At 38.4% G+C, this 26941-nt stretch overlaps 1 protein-coding gene across 7 annotated transcripts in view; it reads left to right on the top strand.

The window, feature by feature from the left end:
• Nucleotides 1–2139: 2139 nt before the first annotated feature.
• The window catches only part of RUNDC3B (RUN domain containing 3B), a 110079-nt gene continuing 85277 nt past the window's right edge, over nt 2140–26941 (top strand). For all 7 annotated transcript variants that reach the window (XM_075557636.1, XM_075557639.1, XM_075557637.1 and 4 more), the window contains exons 1-2: nt 2140–2261; nt 20760–20875. In XM_075557636.1, coding sequence (XP_075413751.1) covers nt 2140–2261; nt 20760–20875 — 238 coding nt within the window. The remainder of the gene's footprint in view (nt 2262–20759; nt 20876–26941) is intronic.

Raw genomic sequence — 26941 nt, 5'->3', positions numbered from 1 at the left:
GGGTGAGTGGGTTGGAAAGGGGGAACTGATTACAAGGATCCACATGTGACCTCCTCCCTGGGAGATGGACGGCAGAGAAGGGGGGGACGGGAGACTCCGGATAGGGCAAGATATGACAAAATAACAATGTATAAATTACCAAGGGCACATGAGGGAGGGGAGAGTGGGGAGGGAGGGGAAAAAAAAGAGGACCTGATGCAAAGGGCTTAAGTGGAGAGCAAATGCTTTGAGAATGATTGGGGCAGGGAATGTGCGGATGTGCTTTATACAATTGATGTATGTATATGTATGGATTGTGATAAGAGTTATATGAGCCCCTAATAAAATGTAAAAAAAGAAAATGATTAGGGCAAAGAATGTACAGATGTGCTTTATACAATTGATGTATGTATATGTATGGATTGTGATGAGTTGTATGAGCCCCTAATAAAATGTTTTTTAAAAAAACTCCATATATGGGGGTGGGCTGGGAGTGTGGGGTGGATGGAGATTTCGTCAGATTTTTGTGAAAGATAAAATTTAAAATCTGTTCAAAGTGTTTTCTTATAGAATTTTAATGTATATACTGTAGCAAGTTAAGCCGTGTTTGTGCCCCCCTAACAAGAGTATAGATTTTTATTTTACTATAATTTGATCTGGTAGTTGAGGGATGATGATTTGAGATTAATTTTTTTAAATCTCAGAGATAATCTAGTTATATAAAACTCTATTATTTAATTTACTTTTTACAATTTGCCTAAGACGTATACAATATTATATATGTTTTAAGTCTTCATTGAGAGAAATTTCAAAACCAGAGGTGGAAGTTAAGTGGATTTTGGAAGCCGAAACTGAAATTTCAGTAAAATAATGCTGACTTTAAATGAAATCCAGTGAAGATTTTGAGAACATGTTCTATGCACAGCTGCATGCTAGGCCCAACCATGATACAGTGCTTTTATAAAGCATCCACTCAAAAATGTGGGCAAATTGAAGCAAAGGACAAGAATCTGGGGATGCAGACTTGAGTGGGTGTCAGAGGACTGGGGTAGATACGTGCACCCACAGCAGGTAAGTGCAATCACCTCCCTACAAGCCTGACCCGTGAGCTCCTGGCCTCTTCCTCCGCAGGAATGAAGCCCAACTGACCCTCAACGCTCGCCCCCCACCCACTTGGTTTTAGGTCCTGACGCCGAGTCAGGAAGACGGTACACCCTCGGGCTGGTGGTCGGTCCGAGCTGGAGGCTACGGTGGCTCAAGGTGGGGTCCAAGGTGGTCAGGCCGCCCTGGAGTCTAGGCTGGGGCAAGGTGGGGTTCAAGACGAAGAAATCCGTCACTAGAAGCCCCAACAGCAATATTCCACAGACATTTTCCCTCCTCGGGTTTTTCCTGCCGCAGTTTATCGAGTCAAAGGAAGGCGTGACGACAAAAGTGACCCCTGTCCCACCAGCCAGGCCCTCTACGGCGTGCGGGGGCTGACGCTACGTGTTCTCCACATCCACGGGGCCGCCGCCGCCGCCGCCGGAAGAGGAGCGCGGCGCCCAGGCTCGGGTTCGCAGCGGCCGCGACACGCGTGGCCCCGCGTCCCACAGGGCGCGCCTGGAGCGCCGTCTGCGGCACGCGAGCGCCGAGCGCGAGCCCGGCGTCCTGACAGCTGCCCACGCGTCCGGGCGGGGCGCGGCGCGCTGCTTTCAAGGCCCGCGCGCCAAGCCCCGCCCTTCGTGCGCGGCGATTGGCTCCAGGTGGGGCCGCGTGGATCCGATAGGTGAAGAGAGGGAAGGGACGCGCGCCGCGCGTGAGGCCCGGAGCCTTCCCGCGGCTGAGGCGGCGGTGGTCACGGTTCGGCGTGCGGGGCGTGCGGGCGCGCGCGCGCGTCGGCGGCGTCGGTCCCCTGGGAAGCAGAGCGCCGACCGCAGGCGTGCGCAGGCGACGGCGGTGTGTGCGCGTGTGTGCGCGCGTGGGGGCCTGGGGGGCGCCGGTGCCGAGCGCCAGCTGTCAGTCGTCGGGCGCCGGCCCCCGCTGTCTTTCACACCCTCCCGCCGCCCTGCCCTCCTTCCCGCCCGCTGCTCCCCGGGCGCGTGCCCTGCGAGCCCCTTGGGAAGCAGAGGTGGGGGACGGAGGAGACGCACGAGACAAAAGGGGCGCGGGGGTCCGCCCGCCATGGCCTCGCGGAGCCTGGGGGGCCTGAGCGGGAGCCGCGGCGGCGGCGGCGGCGGCGGCAAGAAGAGCCTGGGTGCCCGCAATGCTGCAGTGGAACGGAGGAACCTGATCACGGTGTGCAGGTACGCGGCGGCCCGCAGCGAGGGCGCTCGGTGGGCGCCGGCTGGGGGCCCCAGCGGGTCGCGGGGGTTCCAGGCCCCCTGGCTCCGGGTGCTGGCGGCGCGAGGCCCGGCTCCTGGGCGGAGGGTAGGGCTGGGGGCGGGGCGGAGGGTGGATTTGTTTTGAATGTGCGATCTGTCAGAGTAAGGAGCAAGCGCTCCTTCTCTTCGGGATCATTAAGCTATCTGCGAGCTCTGGGTGAACTAATTGTTATTGCGATGGTTTCCCCGGTCGCGCTGAAATGGGAGGGCGTGTTGTTGCTCTGGCTTGCATACAGATAGCAACATTTCGTTCCACAAAATTGAAAGCCTAGGGGCCAGGCTCTCTCTCCTCTCTCCTCTCTCCTCTCTCCTCTCTCCTCTCTCCTCTCTCCTCTCTCCTCTCTCCTCTCTCCTCTCTCCTCTCTCCTCTCTCCTCTCTCCTCTCTCTCTCTCTCTCCTCCACCCCCCCCTCTGTGTGTGTGTGTGTGTGTGTGTGTTCATCAATGCTCCTGCTCCACTTGTAACCTATTGTGCAGGTGCTCTACTTGCGGTTGCTATTAGGCGTGGGACGGTAGGGCATACCTTGTCTTTCGGTCAATGATTTATTCCAGGGCATACCTTTCTTTAACTGGATCCTAGCTGTGAATGTAGTCTTAAGCTCAGAGATGACTGGTTTTTAATATGCGAATATATTTATTTCGGTTGTTTTTCTGGTTATTTGCAAAAGAGAAGAGGAAAAAGAAGAAATCCAAGACATCAGCTTCTTAGGAACTTCTCTGAGCTATTAAGTTGTTTTCAAATCACTTGATTCCACCAAATCACCAGTTATTAGCCAGCTATAATCTAAGAATCAGGATGATGAAACATTTTACCTCGTTAGCAGTTTTTGTATGTTACTGCCCCCCCCACCCCCCCACCCCCCCCCCCCCCCCCCCGTGAGCATCTCAGTAAAATGCAGCTTTTTGTCCTGGGGACTTCATTCACGAGCGCTCAGTGACTTTGTCTTTTGAAAATTGTCCTGTTCAGGTGTGCACCAGTGCTGCGGCAAGACTCGCCTCGCTGACTGTTGTAGCACTTCGAATTGCGAAAAGAAAGAATGCAGAACCTATTTAGTTTACACTTGGGTAGTGCAGAATGCAATCTTTTGAGGGAGAAAAACTGAAACTCACTAGAGTATATTGGAAATCTTAAATATTGTTGGTGGGAGAGGAAATAATACAACTTTGTGAACCAGTTTGACATTACCATTAAAGTTAGACGTATATATCTATTATTTGATTGAAAATAACAACACAAACTGCCTTAAGTTGACGCATATTCATAGATATATTTTCCCTACCTTTAAAGAAAAAGTTAGATAAATAGGGGGGAAAGCAAATTTAATTTCCTTACCTTTATTTGAGAAAAAAATCAAAATAATTTCTTAAAAATCAAAATGGTTTCAAAAGATTCTGTTGCTTCCTGAGATATCTATGAAAGCTCTGTCCACCCAAGCTTCACAAGGGCATCACTCTCTTGCTTTTGTGCAGATATTGTTTTTGTTGTTGTTTGCATTCCTATTTCCCACTGTATCATCTGACACTCAGCATATATTTATTGAGAAAATTTGCTGGCGGGTGCTTTTTCCTTTGCTTCTCTATTTTATCTTGTCTAGTTTTGATTATTGTTCATTGTGCCTTTTATCAGAGGCAGCTCAGGAGAAGAAAGGGACTTGTATCTCAACCTTATTTAAATTATACCATTGTAAGCAATGTTTAAAACAGTCACATCACACTGCTTTGTCTGAACAGCTGGCTAGACTGGCTGTATTTCATTAGTTCATTTCCATAATATTTTCTATTGTGCAAAACATGAGTGCTGACTTTAATTATAGTTTACCCATGGATTGTATTATAGTAGGTTAAAAAAAGTTCAACTTCTGGCTTAGATTTCAACTGGTGGATTATATTTCTAAGGCAAGTATTCATGTTAAGCATTTGAAAATGCATATAACTTTTTATGCATGTCTAGTAGTGAGGTCTATTTCAAAGTCACTGGGGCCTTAATGATACCGTTGGGTAAGCATTGGACTGCTAACTGCAATCTGGGCTGGTCACACTCACCAGCTGCTGAGAGATGAGGCTGTTTGCTCCTGTAAAGATTTACAGCCTTGGAAACCCTATGCTATCTGGGTCGCTGTGAGCTGGAGTTGACTTGAGGGCAGTGAATTTGTGTTTGGATTTTGTAGGCTATTTGTACGTTTTAAGTAGAGAGCCGGCTTTAGATTCCGCAAAATGAATACATCATATATTTCTGCTGCTTGTCTTTACTTTTCAGAGTTACTAGATCTTACGTATCTCACCTCTTTATCTTTCTATTGTGATGAAAATATAGATAGCAAGAAATACACCAATTCAACCATTTGTACTTGTGTACTTCATTGACATCGCATTGATCTCACTGTGCAACTATTCTCACAACCCTTTTCAAACGACTCTTCCACCATAAACACAACTCCCTACACCCTAAACACAACTCTTCCTTGCCCCCCTCCCACCTCGGGTAACCATTATTTATGCACTTTCCCCTGTATATTTGCTTATTTCACATACGTGAGATCGTAACAGCATTTACCTTTCTGCTACTGATTGCTTCCCTCAGCATGTTTTCAAGGTTCATCCATTTCTCACATCAAACCTCGTAATTCATTCATGCTTCAAGTAAAATTTGTTCATATTTGGCCTTGAATTTCTCCAAATCAATCAGGGTAATGATAGATATATGTTTATGGTAGTTACACTGGGAGTGTGTTTATTCCTTGTAAACTACCTTATGAATTGCGCCTTACATTTTGTGATTCTTCACAGAAGTTTATAACCAACTCCCCCACTAGTCATTCTGGTGTATCTTTTAATATTATATTCAAATGCTTTCTTTTACCCCTAAATCACTTTCAATGTAGTCTCCTTTTAGTTTTTAAATCTTATGTAATTAAACCATTCTTAAAGTTTCAAACCCTCTATAATTAGAATATAATTTTGAACATTGAAAGTGGGTTAGGATAGTCAGAAAAAGGGCTGAGCCCCACCCTGCCGTGGGGGATGAGTAACAGAAATGTAGGTGAAGGGAGACCACAGATAGTGTAAGACACAAAACAATAATAACATATAATTGACCAAAGATTCATAAGAGTTGGAGGGAGGGGAAAAAAGAGGAGCTGATACCAAGGGCTCAAGTAGTAAGAAAATGTTTTAGAAATGTTGGTGGAAATATATGTCCAAGTGTGCTTAATACAATTAATTGAATGATGGATTGCTATAAGATTTGTAAGAGCCCCCCCTAATAGAATGATTAATTTTTTTAAAGGAGCTGAATTAAATTTTGGCTCAATGAAATTGTATATACGTGTGTAATTAATTTAATATATTTTTCCTAGTAAATATTTCTGTATTGGGGTTGGTAACATTTTTATGGCAGATAAGTACTCATCATATTTTTCATCGACTATAGTAGATAGGAAGCAGGTTATTTCAGGACTCAAAATCCACATTCACCTTCAAAATATTCATAAACTAAGTTTGGCTCTGTGCACCCACTGTTTTCCCTGTACAAACACCTTCATCTTTTTTGTAACCTGCGTGTTTTCCCTCCACCAGAAAACCAAGTATTAGTTATTTTTCTGGTCATTTTTAAGACTCATGGTTTATTGAAAAGCTTACATATTGTTTTGATTAGCAACAGATATTTAATTGTGTGGTGCTGAGCAGGATCGATACAAATGATAATTTTCTAAACTACTTTTAGGGGCATGTGCATCCTGTATTTTCATCAGCCAAAATATTATTTCAGAGCCTCGATACTGTTTCAAGTATCAGTAAACTGTTGTTGCTGAGTTCTATTCCTACGTATAGTGACACTGCATGGGGTTTCTGAGGCTTGACATTGTCGTAAGAGCGGACAGCTTCATTTTTCTCCCATGAAGCAGTAAACCCACTGACCCAATACCCAATCCATAGCACCAGGAGGCTCCTTACAGACACCCTACAGTGCAAAGTAAAATTGACCTAGAGGGTTTCCAAGGCCATGCATCTTTACAGAGTCACGTCTGACTTACATGGAGCAGTTGGTGGGTTCTAATCCCCTGACATTTCAGTTAGCAGCTGAGTGTTTACCTACTGAGTCATCAGTATCCTTTCAAATTATAGTAGCACCTCGTTTTTCCAACACAGGAAATAAGGTCCTTATGTTTTCCATGCAACTGATATGTGGGTTAAGCTTAAAAAGCTATCATGCTTTACTCATGAGTATGTAAGCAGTCTTGTGTATAACTGAAGCTTATACTTTAAATGCTAAAGTTCAGTACATTAAACTATAATAATTAAGCATTTTGGATGCATTGCTTTAAAAAATAATTAAGTGAATTTTCTATCTTCTTGAAAAAAATTGCGCATAGCCTGTTGCAATCTTTTATGATAACTTTCCTCAGGATCTGTTTTATGAATATGCCCACTGTGTAGTCACTGCCCTTGGAGAGTCATGAGGTATATAGAGCTTTTGCTAACTGGCCCAGGAGACTGGGTGGGCAGAGTTCTTTCCTTTCGCATTCTACTATTATCTTTCGCTACCAAGTTAACTGTTACTTCTTTGACTTCTACCTGCTTCTAGCAGTGTTTCCTTCCTGCCTGTCGTCCGACTTGCTAATTATACTCTCTCAACTAAGAAAGTAGAGAGCTAAAGTTATCATGGTGTTAGGAGAAGACAAAAAGCACCCAGAACCTTCAACAGGGCGAGCTTTAGGACTCTGGACTTCTTGACATTCCAGCTGCTAACTCGGGTCTATTTCTTTTTCTTGAACTTTGTGGGTGAATTGCAGATCTGTGAAATGTTACTATTGGAGGTTTTTTTTAAAAAGACCTCAAATCAAACTTAACTGCTGCCAAGTCAATTCTGACTCATAGTGACCCCATGACAGAATAGAACTTTCAAGACTGCGTATCTTTACAGGATAAAAAAGCCCCATCTTTCTCTCATGGAGTGCTCATGAGCCTGTGGTTCACAGTCTAATGTTTATCCCACTACACCTCTAGTACTCCTGGTAGTGGAGGTATATTGTTGTTAGGGGCCATTGAGCTGATGGTTCCAACTCATAGCAACCCTTTGTAGAACAGAAGGCGACACTGCCCAGACCTGCGCCAGCCTCACATTTATTGTGATGTTTGAGCCCACTTTTGTGGATTGACACATTGAAGATACACTCTTTTAAAGATACACTCTTTTAAAGATAAAACTTTGAATTTAGTGACCCACCAGAGAAGAACATCACATGAAGACCTTTAATAAGATGAGTTGACAACAGTGGCTGCAAGAACAGGCGTAACCACAAATGATGGTTAGGAAGGGGCAGGTCGAGGCAGTATTTCATTTTGCAGCCTCTAGGGTCACTCTATATGTGTGTGTCAGATCCGACTCAACAGTGCTTAACAAAAACAACAGATTTGCCTTAGACACAAAGAAATAGTCTCAAATGGTGGTTCATACCTTAGTTATAGTGATTATAAGATTTTGTGTTGTTTAAGTGTTGAGTTGATTTTGATTCATAGTCATGCTCAATGGAGTAGAGTTTTTAGTTCTGATTTGGATCACTGTTAGTTACATTTCTGCGGAGCAAGTTGAGTTACATTTCCAAGGGTCTTTAGAGTGCTCCTGGGCTGTGCTCTCACTGGAGAGAGGGTCATTTTCTTTTCAGCGGCTAGTCTTAGATGTCTTCTCAACACTCAGAATAACTCAGTAGCTCTTTTTCCAACCAAACTTGGTTTGCTTTCAACTGATACTAGAGAATAGCAGCCCCACTCCACCAGGCATTTATGAGAGATTTCTTGACTGTTGCCTGATATCTATCAAACCATCACAATGTTGACTATATAGCGCTCCCCTGAAGGGCAGGACTAATAGAAACATGGGCGAAGGGAGACAATGGACAGAGTAATATATGCAGTAATAATAAATAATTGATCAAGGCTTCATCAAGGCTTCATCAAGGATGGGAGAGTGAGGGAAAAAAAGATGAGCTTATACCAAGGGCTCAAGTGCAAAATGTTTTGGAAATGATGATGACAACATACATACAAATATGCTTGATATAATTGATGTATGGAATGTTTTAAGAACTGGAAAAGCCCCCAATAAAATGATTTTTTAAAAAGAAAAAGAAACACTGTGACTTAGGGCAGGTGTACTTTTGTCCTCAAATGGATATATTTTCTTTTTAACACTTAAAAGAGATATTTTGCAGAAGATTTGATCAGTGATTTATTGACTGCTTTTTCTATGGGCATTGATTATAGATGCAAACAAAATGAAATCCTTGACAACTTGAAAAAAAGTTAGATATAAAAGGTGATACTGGAAGTCTTATCTACTCCTGTAGTCCACTCTTACAGGTTGTGCGTTGATACCATTTCATCAGCCCCCCATCACAGGCCTTCACAGAATGTCTGCTTGATGTTATCATCAATAGTGTTCATTATAACAACAAGTATTTTCCTATTGTGAAGACTTCTATCAGAAATATTTGTCATTATTTTAAAACCAAGCATTGTTGTATTTCTAAACAAGTGATGGATTCATACCTACTAGATGCAAATAAATGTGCAACTGACAAGTTCTCGTTTTTCTGTCTGCTACAAACTTAGTGGCCAACTTTAAAATATATAGAATACCATAAAATGCATTTAGCATCAGTCCTAGTTCCACTTTGCCTTCACAGTTGTTTCCTTTTTCATTGTAGTAACATATATATATATATCTCACACTGCCAGCCTAATGATTTTACATGTACAGCGTATTTTCATTGATTATGTTGTGAATACTGCTGGAGTAAACTTTGCTGTAAGCTCTCATATTTTTAAGATATACAAGGAGGCTTCCAAAAGTTTATAGAAAAAGGAATTCAAAGGTAATTCCATTTTCCACAAACTTTCTGAAGCTCCTACATGTGTATGTGCATGTGGGCTTGCACATATGTCTTGACATGGCTTACTAGTACAGTATTTTCTAACTTTCATATTAGCTACTCAGGTAGAGTGTTGCACTGTGGTTTTAATTTGCATGGCTATAATAGCTAATGAAGCGGAATGGTTGTCCATATTGCCCGCTAGAGGTCCTCTTTTATAAAATTTAAGTCATTCATCTGCTGGTTTCTTTCTCTGCCCTTTGTTATTGTTTATTTAACGCGTAGGAGTTCTGTCTGCATGATGAATACAAATATTTTCCTGGATATATATAATGCACATATTCTCTTCCATTATGTGGCTTGCTTTCCTTATAGTATATTTAAATGAATAGAATCCATGAAAATTTTTTACAATAGTTCATAAATCCCCCTAATGATTTATATTTAATATAACCAGTCTCTCCAAAATAAATAAAATATTCTCTTGCTAAACATTTATTGTTTTACTTTTAAAATTCAGATCCATAAGCTATCTCTAAAATTGAGATTCATACCCATCTATAAAATTTTTGGTGCATAGTTTGAAGGGTAGAAGTAAAGGTTAACTTTTGTTCTTAAGGAAAATCAGTTGATCTATGTTTATGAAAGATCATGCTTCCACCTTCAGGTGGCCAACAGACTTGAAAAGTGATCACTATCATTAGCTATTAAACAGTTACTGCTATGGAGTCAATTCTAACGCTTAGGGACACTGTAGTCATTATTAGCTATTAGAGATATACAAATTAAAATAACAATGAGATCGGCTCACCCTAACCTTAATTGGAAAGTTAAAAAACAAAACAAAAACAGTAAACAACAAATGCTGGCAGAGATGTAGAAAGACCAGAACTCTCATAACATTGCTGATGGGACCATAAGATGATGCAACCACTATAGTAAACAGTATGGTGCTTCCTTCAAAAATTGGAACTAGAAAATGCCATATGACCCAGAAATTCCTCTACTTGTCTCTCATAGAAAAACGAGCCAGGACATCGATAGATATGCACACCCATGTTCATTATAGTACTATTCACACTCTGAAAGAGATGGAAACAATCTAAATACCCATCAATGTCAGAATAATTAAAGTATGGTCCATACACCCAATGGTTTATGACACAGCATTAGAAAATAACAGTGAATCTTGGAAGCACATAACATGGATGAACCCACAGGACATAATGCTGAGTGAGGTACCATAAATCGATGACAGAAGAAAAAATATTTCATGAGACACTATTGTAAAAAGCCACGAAGAGGCTACCAGACCCAAAGAAATGTTCTATGGTGATTACTAAGAATGAAAGCTACGAGGGATAATTCCTGGCTAGAGGGTAAATGGGTGTGAACTTGGGTGAAGGGAAAGGCACTATAATAAGAAGGAGATTAGCAAAAAATGATGGAGGCAGGAGCAGAACAAAAGCCCAGGATTCTACCACTATACCCTATGTCTTATATGTCATAGTCAGGTGACTCTTATTTATAGCTCTGTTTCTGGACTCTCCTGTTTCAGTAGTCTATTTTTCTATCTTTGAGCTAATAGCACACTGGCTTAGTAACTATAACTATAATATTTCTTGATGTTTGCTACTATAAGTTCTCTAGCATTATTACTCTTCAAGATTCTTTTGCCTGTGCTTGGTCTCTTGCAAATTAAATTTTAGTATGAACTTGCCAATTTACATTTTAAAAATCTCCTGGGATTTTTGTTAAGATTGCATTGACTATATAAATAAACTCAGTTAATACTGACACCTTTACAATATCAACCTTACATGCAAACCATGAACATGATTTATCCCTCTAAGTTTTAACTTCCTTTCATAATACCTGTTTTGTATGTATATGTATAGAGCTTTTGTTAGAGCTAACTTTTAAAAGTTGTATTATGTAGTTATATAACTTTCTCTTTTTAACTTGTAGTTTGGGACTAAAGTTTACAGAGACAATTAGTTTTCCATTTAATAATTTATACATGCTTTGTTTTGGGACGTTGGTTATCTTCTCAGTGTAACAGCATGCTTTCCACTTCCTCCTTGTGTTTCTGTTTCCATTTATCTTTCTTTCTTGTCCCTCTTGCAGTCTGAACTATTTTTTGGACAACTTCTCTCATTCTGGGAGAAGAACAAGGCCATAAACAGCTATAGTATTGGAACACCCCCGCCCCCTCCAGAGTCAATCCTACCCTGTCCTGTAGGGTCGCTATGAGTCAGAATTGACTGGAAGACAGTCAGTGTGTTCGAGCTGCCCTTTTTAAGAGTTCTGGTGGTGCTTACCCAATTTATAGCTTGCTGACCACAAGTCCAGCATTTCAAATCTATGAAGTTTTCTAAGAGAAAAAGCTGAGACTTGCTGCTCCCACAAAGATTTACAGCCTCAGAAACTTTAAATAGAGTATGAATTGGACAGGACTCGATGGCAGTGGATTTGTTTTAGGGGTTTTCAGCCCTTTTATCATTGTGTGGTTGATTGTATTGTATCCCTGGGGGTGATACGCACTTTATAGGTCAGTTTGACTGAAAATTAATCCATGGGTGTGAGCTCAGTTCTCACTTATGTGTACCTAAGGGCTGCAGTCTCGGGTTCCTGCATTCTCTATCAGATCAGTAAGTCTGGTCTTTATGAGTTTGAATTTTGTTCTACAGTTTTTCTCTTCCTCTCTGTCCAGGCTCTTCTGTTTTGACCCTGATTCGGTTAGTCCTGGGCATCATTTTATTCTTCAGGTCCTTGCCTGGTAGAGGCTGTGGTTCCCGTGGTTCATTAGTTCTATGGAAAATTTTTGTTCCTTGGCTCTTTGATTCTTGTCACTCTTCTCTGCTCCAAATGAGGAGAGACCAATAGCTACACTCCTTATCAAAGTAGGACGTAGAGCCTTGTCATCTGTGGCCTGTGTTATGCCAAGTGACCTGGATGCAACCAGATTGTAAGCCTAAGTCTCCAAGCCCTGTGACTGTTTTTCTCAAGGTGTTGATTATGGCTAAGAACATTTCAGGATTTTGATTCAGTCTTGCTCTGTGAAGAAGAGTCCATGCATTTGAATTGTGGTACCAGAGAAGTGAATGTACCATGAACTGCTAGAAGGACATACAGATCTATCTTGAAAGAAGTATGCCATGGGCACTCCTCAGAGGCAAGGCTTGCAAGATTTTGTCTTACATACTTTGGACATGTTTTTAGGACAGACCAAGCCCTGGGAAGGACATCATGTTTGGTAAACTAGAGGGGCAATGAAAAAGAGGTGGTTCCTTAAGGAAATGGATTGACACAGTGGCTGCAACAATGGACTCAAGCTTGGGCTCAATTGTGAGGATGGGGCAGGACTGGCCAGTGTTTTGTTCTGTTGATGGAACATATTTGCAGCACATAAACACACACACACACACAGAATTATCCTCTGCTAAACCTATACTTTTGAGTATTCTATATGCATTCTCTTGTCTATTCCGTTTGCATGTTGTTTGATCTATTCTTGTACATTTGATACTTTGCATTATTCTAACAGATATATATCTTATTTTCTTGTTTTATGTTGTTGCTATATAGACGTAAAATTGATAGTTAAAGTTAATTAACTTTACCAACATTTACGGTGGCTACCAGGACAGGAGGAAAGGGGCTCTCAAAACACTGTTTAGGAAGCATTGAATATCTGTTTGGGGTGATGGAAAGTGTATTAACAGGTATTGTGATGGTTGCACTGATGATTAATTTGTGTCACTAAATTGAACATGGAAAAATGTGAATTGGTGAATGGGTTACTTTTTTGCAGTAACAAAAAAGACTGGTTTTGTAATCTGCTAATTTTACCAAATTATTAACTCTAATAGATTTTCTACAGAATCTCTTTCTCTCTTAAGTTTTTGTGCAATCATGCCAACTGCTTGTTTGCTTTCTTCCTTTTGCAACTTTATGTTTTTTTGCATTACCTGTTGGTCAGCAGTTAGAACCCACCAGTGATCTGAGGGAGGAAGATGAGGCGGTCTGCTCTGCCCTCTTGGGTCGATCTGAGTCAGAATTGACTTGGTGGCAGTGAGTGAATGTGTATATTGGCTTATTGCTCTGGTCAGAACCATTACACAGTGTTTCAGAAAGCATTTACAATGTTACTCTTAAGTAGGAGATTTGCAGCAGGCTTCTTTTCTAAATTACATAGAATTTTTTCGTAAGAGGATACTGAATACTGTATTATATATACTTATTTTTCATCTATCAAGATAAACATTTTTAATTTTTAATATTAAGTCACCTTGGAATTTAAACACTTGATTCTGATATATTATATTTTTATACATTATTGAACTGAATAAATTAGTATTTTGTTTATGGGTTTTGCACATTTGTTTATGGAGAAGGTTGATCTATAATTGTCCATTTTTATAGTGTCTTTGTTAGGTTTTGTTAGGATTATTTGTTTTCATAAAACAAGTTGGAAAGCGTTCTTTCTGTTATGTAATGTAGTTTACATAAGTGATATTTCTCTGTTAAACATTTGGAAAGCAATTTGAACCACAAATTCTCTTTGTGGGAAATATTTTAGAATCGATACAATTATTTAATACATGTGGAAATAGTCTGATGTCCTGTTTCTTTGATAAGTTTTAGTGAGTTTCAAGAAATATACCCAGTTCATTTATATTGTCAAATTCATTCTTAAATTTTTCTTAATAGCCTATTAATTTCTTTTTATTGCTTACAGGATATGTAGTAATGTTTCATTTTTATTTTCTAATATTAGTAATATCTGCTTTTTCTCATAGTTTTTCTTATTCTCATCTATGGATCTATACATTCTATTAAACATTTCAGAAAACCATCATTTTTGGCTTTGTTAGTTTTCTCACTATACATCTCTTTCATTGACTTCTTTTATTATCTTTACTATTTCTTTCCTTTCACTCTTGTTGAATTTGAATTCCTGTTATCTTTCTAGGTTCTTGTGATAGATAATTTGCTTTTCAGCCCTGTTCTAACACAAGAGGACTTAAAAAAGATTCATGGAATGATGGAATTAAAATATAAAACTTGTGAACTTTTTTTTAAAACTTAAATTTAATCAAGTTCAAGACACTTTTGTAAGCGGTGGTAAGAGCCAATTAGTCTACCCCCAAAGAACCGAGGGCCCATGAATTAAGCTATATCTGTATATTCTTTTTCACATTGTTGCCTGAAGAATTAGGTACTCTTTAAATATTTCTCAAGATTAGGAAACAAAAAGACATCATAAAGAACCAAATCAGGGCTATAACTTATATACCTAATGACCTTCAATGAAAATTCTTTCAAAGTTTCCCTTTTTGATGAGTGAGCTAAGAACATTGCCTTAGTGAAGCAGGACTCTGGCGAATCTTTTCCTGGCTGGTTTCTGCTAAAGCTATGACGAACTCTCTAAAACCACACTCATAATAAGCAGATGTTATGTTCCGCCACCCTTCAAAAAGTCCACAAGCAAAATTCCTTGAGTATCCAAAAACCTGTTGCCAGGGCCTTTGCTCTTGAGTTACAGTATGTTTTTCCTTTGATTGGACCACTTCCACCTCTTGGTAGCCACTGATTGGTTGTGCTTTGTCTTCCATATTATATGGCTAAAGCCTGTTAGAATTTTTGGAAGAAATGCTTCAGGATCTTGAACTCACTATTGAGTGCTGTGCTCTTGTCTGGAAGGCATTGAGTTCGGCAGTTTCAGCACCCATTCAGCAGAAAGCTTGCCAAACTTAAACAGTTCTAGCCTGAATTATATAAGTATATCACTTGTCATATCTGTTGTGTTGGCTATTGTTTCTGCTGTTAATTGTTGTTCCTCTTTAATTAGAGCATGAACAAAGGTGATTTTTTTCATTACAAATTGCCATGTATGGTGTGTCACTACAAGCTTCATCTTCAGCATCATCTTATCCCTTCTTATATAAGTTATTCATTTATAACCCCTGATTTCTTTGGGGGCATTGTCCCCATACACTTTCAGTGATTTCACTGTTCTTCCGCTCAAGCTTCACCATTAATTTGATATTTGTTCTTAACTTTTTGAGGAGATGTATGTTGCTCTGATAGTGACTTTTTACAAACTGATGGCTAAAAAAATTAAAAATAATTAAAAAACACAAAGACTGATGGCTTATCTGTCTTAGTGCCTCAGACTAGATCCTGTTCAGGCATGTTATAATAGGGTAACATGAGTTTATTTTGGTGAAAAATAATGAAATTATGTACAATTTTTTCAAAACATGAAATTTCCATTAACTTCTGGAGAACTATCATGTAAGCATTCAAAGACTACATATTCCTTTGTCACTTCTTCAGGATAGCTCATACAATTCTGAATGTTGTATCTTCCTTATTCATTTAAAGGGTGTCTATACTAGGAATGACAAATTTAGGAGCAATGGAGTCACATTCATTATCAAAAAGCATTTTAGGGTTCATCTTGAACTGCAATGATGTCTGTTATAGAATAATATCTACACACCTGTAAGGAAGACCTGTTAATGCAATTATGATTCAAATGTATACAATAAATGCAAAAGCTTAGTGACTGCCATTGATTTAATTCTGATTAATAGTAACCCTAGAGGACAGGATAGAATTTCCCTTATGGATTTCTGAAGCTATAAATATATACAGGAGGAGAAAGTCTCATAATTCTCCCAAGGAACAGCTGGTGGGTTTGAACTTTTGATTTTGTGGTTAGCAGCCTAGTGCACAACCCTCTATGTGGCCCAGGCTCCTCCCACAAATGTTAGTGATGAAGAAACTGAAGACATATATAATTCTTCAGTCTGAAATTGATCAAACCTAAAATTAAGATGCATTGATAATTACTGGTGATTGAAATGCAAAACTCAGAAAAAATGAAGGATCAGTAGTTAGAAAATATGGCCCTTGTGATAGAAAGGAAGCTAGAGATTGAATGATAGAATTGTGCCAGACCCATGACTTCTTTACTGCAAATGCTTTTATTCTGGTACATACATGGCAGCTACACAGGTGGACAACCATACATGTAGACTCTGTCAGAATATGCTGGAATCAAATTGACTATACTGTGAGAAGTGATGATAGAGAAGTTTAATATCATCAGCCAAAATAGGACTAGGAGCCAACTGTGGAACAGACAGTCATTTGCTCATACGCAAGTTTAGGTTGAAGCTGAAGAAAATTAAAATAGAACCTTGAGTATATCTCACTTGATTTTAGAGACAATTTCAAGAACAAATTTGATGTATTGAACATTACTGCTTGACGCACTGGTGAGTGCTGAAATATCAAGAGCCTCATGATCTGAAGAAAGCAACAGGTCATTTAAAAATACAGGAAAGAAAGAACAAAAGTGAATTTTAGAAGAAGCTCTAAAACTTGCTCTTTAACAAAGAAAAGCTAACGTGAGTGGAAGAAATTAAGTAAAGAACTGACCAGGAAGTTTCAAAGGGCAATATGAGAAGATTCAGCATGGAGTTAGGAAGCCAAACCAAAAAAGGGACCACTCAGCATTTCTTAAGCTACAAAGAACTGAAGAAAAAATGCAAGCTTTGAGTTGCAATATTGTAGAATTTTATAGGCAAAATATTGTAACTGTGCAGGAAATATCAAAGGACTATGTGTACAGTGACTCTGTACCCAAAAGAATTGGTCAACATGCAGTCATTTAAAGAAGTAGCATATGATTAAGAATTGATAGTATTGAAGGAAAAAGTCCAAGCTGGATGGGAGGCATTTGTGAAAAACAAGGCTCCAGGAATTGTTGATGAACCAAGTGAAATGTTTCAACAGACTGATGCAGTTCTGGAAGCACTCCCTAATCTATGGAAAGAAATTTAGAAGACAAATACCTAGCCAAAAGACCAAAATGGATCCATCTTTGTACCTATTACAGAGAAAAGTGACCCAACATAATGTAGAAATTATCAAACATTATCATTAATATCACATGCAAGTAAAATTTTACTGAAGGTAATTTAAAAACGGTTTTAACAGAGCTGCCAGAAATTTTAGCCATGAAGGATATCATTACTGATGGCGGATGCACCTGGCTGAAGGCAGAGAATACCAGAAAGATGTTTGCTTGTGTTTAATTAACTATGCAAAGTCATTCTGTGTGAAGCATATGACCTATGAATAACATCGTTCAGAATGGGAATTTCAGAACTCTTAAATGTACTCATATGGATGCTTGTACATAGAACAAAGAGTAGTTCAAAGAGAACAAGGCAATACCACATTGTCTAAAATTACAAAAGGTGTGTATCAGAATTGTATCCTTTACCTTACTTTTTTTCTGTACATTAAGCTAATAGTCCAAGAAGCTGGACTATGTGAAGAAGAACAGCATCAGGTTAGAAAAAGGGCTCATATCCGTGATATGCAGATAACACAATCTTGCTTAATAAATGGAGGAGGATTTGAAACATTTACTGCTGAAGTTCAGAGACTACAGCTTTCGATGTGGATTGCAACTCAATTTCAAGAAAACCAAAACCCTCAGAACTAGACCCAGGGACAACCTCATGATAAATGGAGACATGATTGAATTTATTGCGGATTTCATTTTATGTGGATCCACAAGCAATGCTCATGTAAGCAGCGTCAAGAAATAAAAGGGCACATTGCATTGAGTAAGTCTGTCAAAGACCTCTCTAAAGTGTTAAAGAGCAAAGATGTGGGCCACACCTGCTTGCCCATAGTACTTTCAGTTATCTCATATGCAGAGACAAGCTGGATAATGAAAAAGGAAGGCTGGAGAAAAACTGGTGCATTTCAGTTATGGTGTTGGTAAAAATATTTGAAATTCTATGGATTGCCAAAAGTGCAAACTATCATCTTAGAGGAAATAAATACAACTTGAATGCTCCTTAGAAGTGAGCATGTTGAGGCTTTATCTCATATGTTTTCTATATTTTATCAGAGAAGCCGGTTCTGCGGAAAATGCATCATGCTTGGTAACATAGAGGGTCAGCTTCAACATAATGCATTAACACAGTGGGCTGCAACATTGGCTCAAACATAACCATTCTGAGATTAGCATAGGACTGAGCAGTGTGTCATCCTACTGTACAAAGAGTTGTTATGAGTCAGAACTTTCTGATGGCACATAATAACAGCAACAGTAGTAAGTCACAGATCTATGAATTATTGAACGAATTAATGTAATAAGTGTGTATTGAAAAGAAGGACATATCTCATTTTCCTTGGTATTTTGCCAAAGGAGAAAAGATCTTATTCTTTTATGATTGAGGTTTTTTTTCTACACTAATAAAAATTTCCTGTGGACATTGGATATGGGAAAGGGAATTTTTTAAAAGAAAGATTTCAAGTGTGAACTTAATTAAAATATTTTAATACTACTTCATGATTTTTTATTCTTGGGTAAAAGCTATTCTTTAGACTTGCTTTGGTATTTTTAGAAGTTTACCAAATTGTCATCTTAGTATTACATTTTCAACAAATATATGACTAATAATGCCATGATTATCAGGAAATAGCATTGTATCTATGGAATATTTTTCAGATGTAGTGGAATTCTTTCCTAGATTTCATTTTTATAACACAGCTAGTTTTTGTGATATGAAGGGGAAGAAAACTAGTATAATGGTACATGGTTCTTGATATAATGATTTTTGATTGTTGAAAATTAAGCTTTGAGTAGGGATTGTGGTACAGCTAGAAGTAAAAAATGAACCGTAAGCAACTGACTTTGAGATTTTTGGTTTGTGTCACAGGAGGAGCGCAGGATATTATGCAGTCCACTGGTTAGGGAAGCCTAATCATGCACACTTTCTACTTGTTCTTTAATGTTTTGTAAATTTTCCTTCATTTTTAAACAGTTGAACTCAAAATCTGCATCACACCTTCATTTGCTGTACGTGCAGTCTTTAAATCATGAAAGGGCTTTGACTATCTTCTTGCCATAAATTAAGGTTAAATAAGGAAGAACCATATGCACTTGTTATGATTTATCTATAAATTTGATTCAAAGATTTACTTAAAAGACACACTGAGGAATAGATCTATTTTGTAACCTAGGAACTGCCTACCTGTAAATAATAAGGCCGTAAAACTGGAAGCATTCTTCTTTATTAGTAACCTTGATACAATATAAATTATTTTAAATGATTTCTCAATCTGGAAATACCTCCATCCTTGGAAATAAAACTGCGTTCAATTTTATGCTCTTTTACTTTCCCTTTATATCTTGTCTGCTGTAATTTCTGTCTTGATTAAACAGCATTAACTATCCAGCCTCAAGCCTGACAACAGCCAGTGTTCCTTTGTCATCCTCATGCCCTTACACTGATTATGTAACCCTCACAGTTGGGCCCTTTCATCATTCGCTATCCATTCTGTTCTTCTCAGGACCTAGCCATTGAGTCATTACTGACTGAGTAACCTTTTCAGAAGTAGAGCTGCCCCTGTGTGAATCTTTACAGGAACAAAAACTGTCTTTCTCCTACTGAGTGGTTGGTGATTTTGAGCTACTGACCTTGCAGTTAGCAATAGGGTTTAACTATAAAGGGATAGCATGACCGAGTTTTGGGAGCTAGAACTGTTTTAGATCATGATTTTCTTCATATTTATATGACTATATGTTAAAAATCATTTTTGTCTTGACATAATATTGATATTTAAATGTTTATTTATGTTTCTTTTAAAATGGGACATATAAATGAACAAGTAAACAGTGCTTAGGCATTAACCAAAATCTGAGGAAGATAAAAAATATGCAAAAGGCATATTTCTGTCCTGAAGGGAGAGGAAGGGTCTAATTAGGATGATGGTAGAGAGCCCAGAAAGCAATTGTAATACAAATTTTAATTGTCTCACGGAAATATAAGCAATATACTAATTTGTTCTAGGAGAGAGAAGATAATTCTCATTAGAGGAATGGGATAATTCTTCATTGAAGAGAAGACTTGAGCTGAGGTCTGGGAAATGCATAAACACTAGCTGTCAAAAATAAAGGCAAATGATAATATGATAGAAAAGAAAAATATAGCACAGTTTTCAGATTTGCAAGTTTTCCTGTTAGTAGTTCATTCAAACTTTGGATCTTGACAAATGCTCATATTCTATTTTATTCTGTGGTCAGAAACTCTTTGAGGATTTAGGTCTGAAGCTCAAAATTAGCAGCATTTAAAAAATGTTTTGGTAGTAATAATTTAGGTCATACTTAGTTTCTTATTTTAATAGCTCTGAAGACAGTGAGCTATGTCTGCCTTAATTTGGTGAGTAGATAGTACATGCAAAGGGGCATCAAAAAGTTCACAGAAGAATTCCATTATCTTTTAATTCTACTTGTCCATGAACTTTTTGAAAGCCCTACACATACCCTTTTAAGTGAAAAGTCTGATAATTCTGGACAAAAAAGTAAAATTTTAGAGAGCACATTTGATTAAATTGAGTATTCTGAATATACAGTCCAATTTGCCAAATTGCTTTCCTTTCATTTGTCCTACTTTGGTGAATGAATCATCTCTGACTGAAAAGAAAAACAATTCCTTTTTCTTCTGTCATAGGTTTTCTGTGAAGACCCTGATTGATCGGTCCTGCTTTGAGACAATTGATGATTCTTCTCCTGAATTTAACAACTTTGCAGCTATTTTGGAACAGATTCTAAGTCACCGGCTAAAAGGTAACAGCACTCATATTTTAATTTTACTTAATTATAATACACTTGAAATTTTAGAAACAATAGTCTAGTGTTGATTAGCGGCCTTACTGCTTCTTCAGAAATAACAAACTGACTTCAACAAGCTTATCTTTCAGCTATGTACTTAGAAAAGAACCACTATTGAGTTTACACCTATTTTAAAGATGTTCACACATATTAAAGATGTTGCATGTATTAATTGCCACTTATAAGGACTAAAGTTACTTTTTACAAGTAATTAAAAGAAATCTTTAATGAAAATGTACGTAAGGTTACTCCAGGATATTTCAGTCAATTTGCAAAGAAGTACTCTAGGCATTAAATTGTTTGCTTTGCTTCTACTTCCATAAATTCTGGAATATTTGAAATTTTAAAAGCAATAAGTAGGTTTTAAAGGGTATATGTGCACAGCTAATTGACTTACTATAATTAGTAAAGAAAATATATTTACACTACTTAATATATATCTTAAAATTAGATTTTACAGAGGCATATGTGATACATTGTCCCTCTAACATATACTTTTTAAATGAAAAATATTTATTTGTAAAAAACAGTCACTACTCACTGCCAACAAGTCGATTCTGACTCATGGGGCCCTGTAAGGAATGGTGCAACTACCACTGTGGGTTTCTGAAGCTGAGTCTTTTGGGGAGTGGAAGGCTCATCTTTCTCCTGGTGATTTCAAACTGCTCACCTTGTGGTAGCAGCCCAGTGCGCCAACCACTGTGCTATAGAGCTCCTTGTAAAACACAGTAGACCACATAAAAATATTATCAGTGTAAATTTTAGTGATTAAAAGATGTATTCTTTAATGTATTCTTTAATGGAAACTGGATCATCAGATATTTTCACTTAGCGTTTTATTATCTTTATAATTTTGACGATAAGATTTGAAACCAGAAGTCTGCTTTGGTAATAAATAGATTCTCAAAATCAAGCAGAAAGTTGCCTAGTCTATGTTTTTAAGAACTGAAAATGTCAAAATTGTATTTTGTGTTTAGAGCAACTCAGTTGTCACACTGGTTCAGAGCAAAGAATTGAATATAATTACATAGGAAACAGTTTATATTCATTCAACCCTTTGCAGTTTCAAATGAGTTCCATAATATCACTGATGACCCTTACTCTGCTGAAAGCTGGTTATTTAGCATTTTAAAGTATTATGCCACGTGAATTATTTTTATTTTCTTATTTTTGATGCTACATACTTCCTAATTTTCAACTTATGCTAATTTTAATAAGAAAATTACATTTTCATAAGGGCAAAAGAGAAATTACCAGGATTATTATATTATGTGGTGAAAATAATTTTAATTTTTATAAATAAGTATAAATAATACCTGAACCAAAACCACTTGGAATTCCATAGACCTTTAATGTACTTTTATGTCCACAAGTGTTTTGCCCTAGTTAGCGTAGTTCTTTAGCTTATGTGTACCATGTAGTTTATGATTCTTTTATAGAATATATGGCCAGCTATGAATTAACTTAAGCGCACTCCTCTTCCACATCAGTCTGTCATCTTTTTAGTCATGCCTCAGCAAACTATAGATCATAGATCTTCAGAATTACTTCTAAACAATAAAATCTTTAAATATTACATCTGGGAAGCTAAGGAATCGCTTGCTATTTTGAAAATAGAGTATTTTGTTGACTTATAGGGAATAGTCTCACTAGTATAACTAGAAGTCTAGTATGACCAAAGAGAAAACTCATGTAGTAAAATTTGCTTGGTAAGATCAATAATTTAAAACTCTTATTAAAAAGTTTTTGTTAGTTGTCATTGTAGTCACTGTGATTAGTATAGAATATGAATTATGGAAGGGCTTATTTTTTAACATTTTACTGTGAAAGTTGACAGGGCAAATTAGTATCTCATTGACAGTTTACACTTATTTTGCATTGTGACATTAGTTATAACCCTTCAATGTAATAGCCTTCTTCTTACTTTATTCCTGGCTTCCCTGTTTCCATTCGTCCAGCTTTTCTGCCCCTTCCTGCTTTCAGAACTTTTTTTGGGGGGTGTGGAAACTTATTGGACTTATATGGTTCATTATTCTGAGAAGCACATTCCTCATGGGTGTTATTACCTTTCTAGACTTGTCTATCCCTTACCTGAAAGATGATCTCTGGAATTCCATTGAGTTCCAGGTTTAAAGATGTCTAGCCACCATAGTCTCAGATGTCAGTCTGTATGAGGCCAGTTAAAGTTTTTGGTTTTTTAATAATGATTTTGAACTTTTTTAACATAGTTTTTCTTCCTCTTCATCCAGGACCACTGTTGTGGCACCATTTGGTCTCAGCCATGTAATTCATTTGTCCTTTGGATTAATTATTTCCTTGGTTCTTTGTGTGTTTCCCTCCTTTCTTTCTGTTCTTCTTTGTTCCAGGCATGAAGAGACCAACAGTTATATCGTATTGGGCCACTTGCAAACTTGTAAGACCCCAGTTGCTATTTATCAAAGTAGGAATGTGGAACATTATCTTTATGGTCTATATTATACCAACAGACCTACAGTCTATGGACCTCAAGACCAGGGGTCCTCAAACTTTTTAAACAGGAGGCCAGTTCACTGTCCCTCAGACCCGTTGGAGGGCCGGACTATAGTTTAAAATATATATATATCAACAAATTCCTATGCACACTGCACACATCTTATTTTGAAGTACAAAAACAAACGGGGCAAAAACACCCAGCGGGCCGAATAAGTGTCCTCGGCGGGCTTCATGTGGACTGCAGGCCTCAGTTTGAGGTTGCCTGCTCAGGACTATGGTCTTAACTCCTCAAGCACTTTGCTCAGTCTTTCAGGGTGTTGGGTTATGATTAAAAGTTTGCATAACTTTGACTCCTGTAGGACGATGTCTTCAAAATTTCGTGGGAAAATGAAATTAAAAGATAATAGAATTTTTCCATAAACATTTTGAAGGCTCTATTATATACCTGGATAAATTTTCAACACATAGAATTATGCTCTCCCATACATATATATGCTTATGGGTACTCTCCCATATGCCATCTCAAGCCTGTTCAGATTACGTATTTACCTATATATCCACTTTTATCTTATTGTTTGTGGTTATAGGATTGTGTATATAATAGTATTTATACTTGTTACATCTTACTCTTACCTTCTCGTGTCTTCTTTGATATGTCAACTTTGTGCTTATTTTGTCTTGCCTGAATCTTCCCCCAAATGAACACTTATCTACTATCGAGTTAGTGATTTTTCCTTCCATCCCTTCCCATCCGTGGTAGCCATCAAATAATACTTCTTTTAGTCCATAAGCATTAGCCTGGCTTTTTTGTAACAGTGGTCTCCTACAACATTCCCTTCAGCATAATGTCCTCCAGGTTTATTCATGTTGGGAGAGGTTTCATGGATTCATCATCGTTCTCCAGCATTGTACAGTATTCCATTGAATGTGCTATAGTTCATGTATTCAGCTATCTGTTTTTGGATGTTTAGATTGTTTTTATCTTTCTGTTATGTGTATAATGTGCAAAGAACATAGGTGTGTTTATCTGTGTATTGTGTAGCAAAAATTAGAAAATATTTTCAACTATGAAAAATGAAATTCAACTTTGTGGGATGCAGTTAAGACAGTGCTTAAAGAGAGATTTCTTGCATTAAAAGGTTATATTAGAACAATCTAATGGTTACCAGACAAATGCTAGTTAAAATATGGTATATACATATAATGAGATATTATTGAGCCATAAAGATAATTGAAGTCCTGTTAACATGCTAATGTGGTTGAATCTTGACTGCTTATCAGTGTGTCGGTGTTGCTGCAGTCGACGCCATGTTCATATGTGCCACTTGGGCGCTGTCAAAGTCATCTGCATTTGTATGCACATATTACTATATCAGCAGGTCCACCTAGACAAGATAGGCTGGACAACAAATGAGAGAAAATAACGGGACCAACAGTCCTGGAGGGACATGAGAGCGTGGGAGATAGGGGAAGGGAGGAGGTGTCGGCCAACACAGGGACAAGGGAACAGCGAGTGGTTCAAAACCAGAGGAGGAAGGGGATGGGAGGACTGGTAGGGAGTGACCAAGGGCAAGGTAACTGAGAGGAATTACTGAAACCAGAATGAAGGCTGAACATGGTAGTGGAATGGGAGGAAAGCAAAAGGAAATAGAGGAAAGGAGTAGGAGGCAAAATGTATATAGAGAAGCCTAAATACAGACATGTACATATGTAAATATATTTATAATGATGGGAGAAACAGACCTATGTGCATATATTTATAAGTTCAGTAGTAGGGTAGCAGGTGGACATTGGGCCTCCTCACGCATACTCCCCCAATACAATAGCACCTTGCCCAGCTAAACGGTCATTGCATGATACCCACTGTCCCTACATGATCACTGAAGACAGACGTGTGTGTAAGCCAACGTGGTGAAGAAAGCTGATGGTGCCCGGCTATCAAAAAGATATAGCATCTGGGGTCTTAAAGGCTTGAAGGCAAACAAGTGGCCATCTAGCTCAGAAGCAACAAAGCCCACAGAGAAGAAGCACACAGCCTAAGTGAATACAAGGTGTTGAATGGACCAGGTAGCAGACACCAAGGAACAAAAACAATCATTGTGTGATCACCTTCCTCACATAAACGCTGAAGACGAAGGTATGCATAAGCAAGTGTGGTGAAGAAGGCTGATGGTGCCCGGCTACTGAGAGATATAGCGTCTGGGGACTTAAAGGCTTGAAAGCAAACAAGCGGCCATCTAGCCCAGAAGCAACAAAGCACACACGGAAGCAGCACACCAACATGGGTGATCATGAAGGGCTGAGGAGACCAGGTATCAAACATGGTTGAATCTTGAAAATCAGATGCTAAGTGAAATAAGCTAGGCAAGGAAGGAAAATAATCTGTGATCTCATTTATAGAGATAGAACGTAGATTAATGCTTACCAGTGTCTTAGGGAAGGGAAGGGAGGAGTTATTGCTTAACTGGATACAGAGTTTCTGCTTGATATAATGAAAAAGTTTGGAAATAAGTAGTATCTGTGATGGTTGCATGAACATCTCATATTAGAAAAAGAAAAAAGGTATAATATCAATAAACTTTTTTATGCCGTTTGGCACATTTGCTTTCTTTGTTTTAAAAACAATCTGGCTTATTTTTATTTTCATTTTTGTTCATTCCATCACATTTAATAGGAAAAAGAAAAATGTTTTTGAATCCATTTGTTATCTTGGACTCCTGAGATGAATGAAATATTCCACACACACTTGTGTCAGAGAGAGGAGGTGTGAACTTCCATAGAGCCACACACACATGATCAAAATATTTGGATACAGTGCAAGAAGTTCCCAAAATGATTGAATCGTCATTACCAAAAAACTCATCATAACAACACCAAAACTCAAAAATACTTAAGCCACACTGTTTGCCTTGGAATCCTTCCCGATTTTTTAAAAAATCATTTTATTTTATTGGGGGCTTATACAACTCGTATCACAATCCATACATACATCTATTGTGTAAAGCACTTTTGCGCATTCGTTGCCCTCAACATTCTCAAAACATTTGCTCTTCACTTAAGCCCTTGGCCTCAGGTCCTCATTTTCCCCCTCCCTCTCTGCTCCCCGCTCTCTCATGAATCCTTGATAATTTATAAATTATTATTTTGTCAAATCTTACACTGTCTGACGTCTCCCTTCACCCACTTTTCTGTTGTCCATCCCCCAGGGAGGAGGTTATATGTAGATCCTTGTCATCGGTTCCCTTTTTCTACCCCACCTTCCCTCCACCCTTCCTGGAGTCCCTGTGTTCCCAGTTCCTATCTGCACCAGTGTGCATCCTCTGGTCTAGCCAGATTTGTAAGGTAGAATTGGGATCATGATAGTGGGTGTGGGGCGTGGGGGAAGCATTTAGGAACTAGAGGAAAGTTTTATGTTTCATCATTGGTACACTGCACCATGACTGGCTCGTCTCCTCTCCACGACCCTACTGTAAGGGATGCCCAGTTGACTACAGATGGGTCTTGGGTCCCCAATCTGCGCTCGCCCTCATTCACAATGATTTGATATTT

The sequence above is a fragment of the Tenrec ecaudatus genome, chromosome 9 (assembly GCF_050624435.1).
Source record: "Tenrec ecaudatus isolate mTenEca1 chromosome 9, mTenEca1.hap1, whole genome shotgun sequence".
Taxonomy (NCBI): domain Eukaryota; kingdom Metazoa; phylum Chordata; class Mammalia; order Afrosoricida; family Tenrecidae; genus Tenrec; species Tenrec ecaudatus.
Note: the sequence above shows the minus strand (reverse complement) of the source record. Positions and strands in the feature narration are given on the sequence as shown.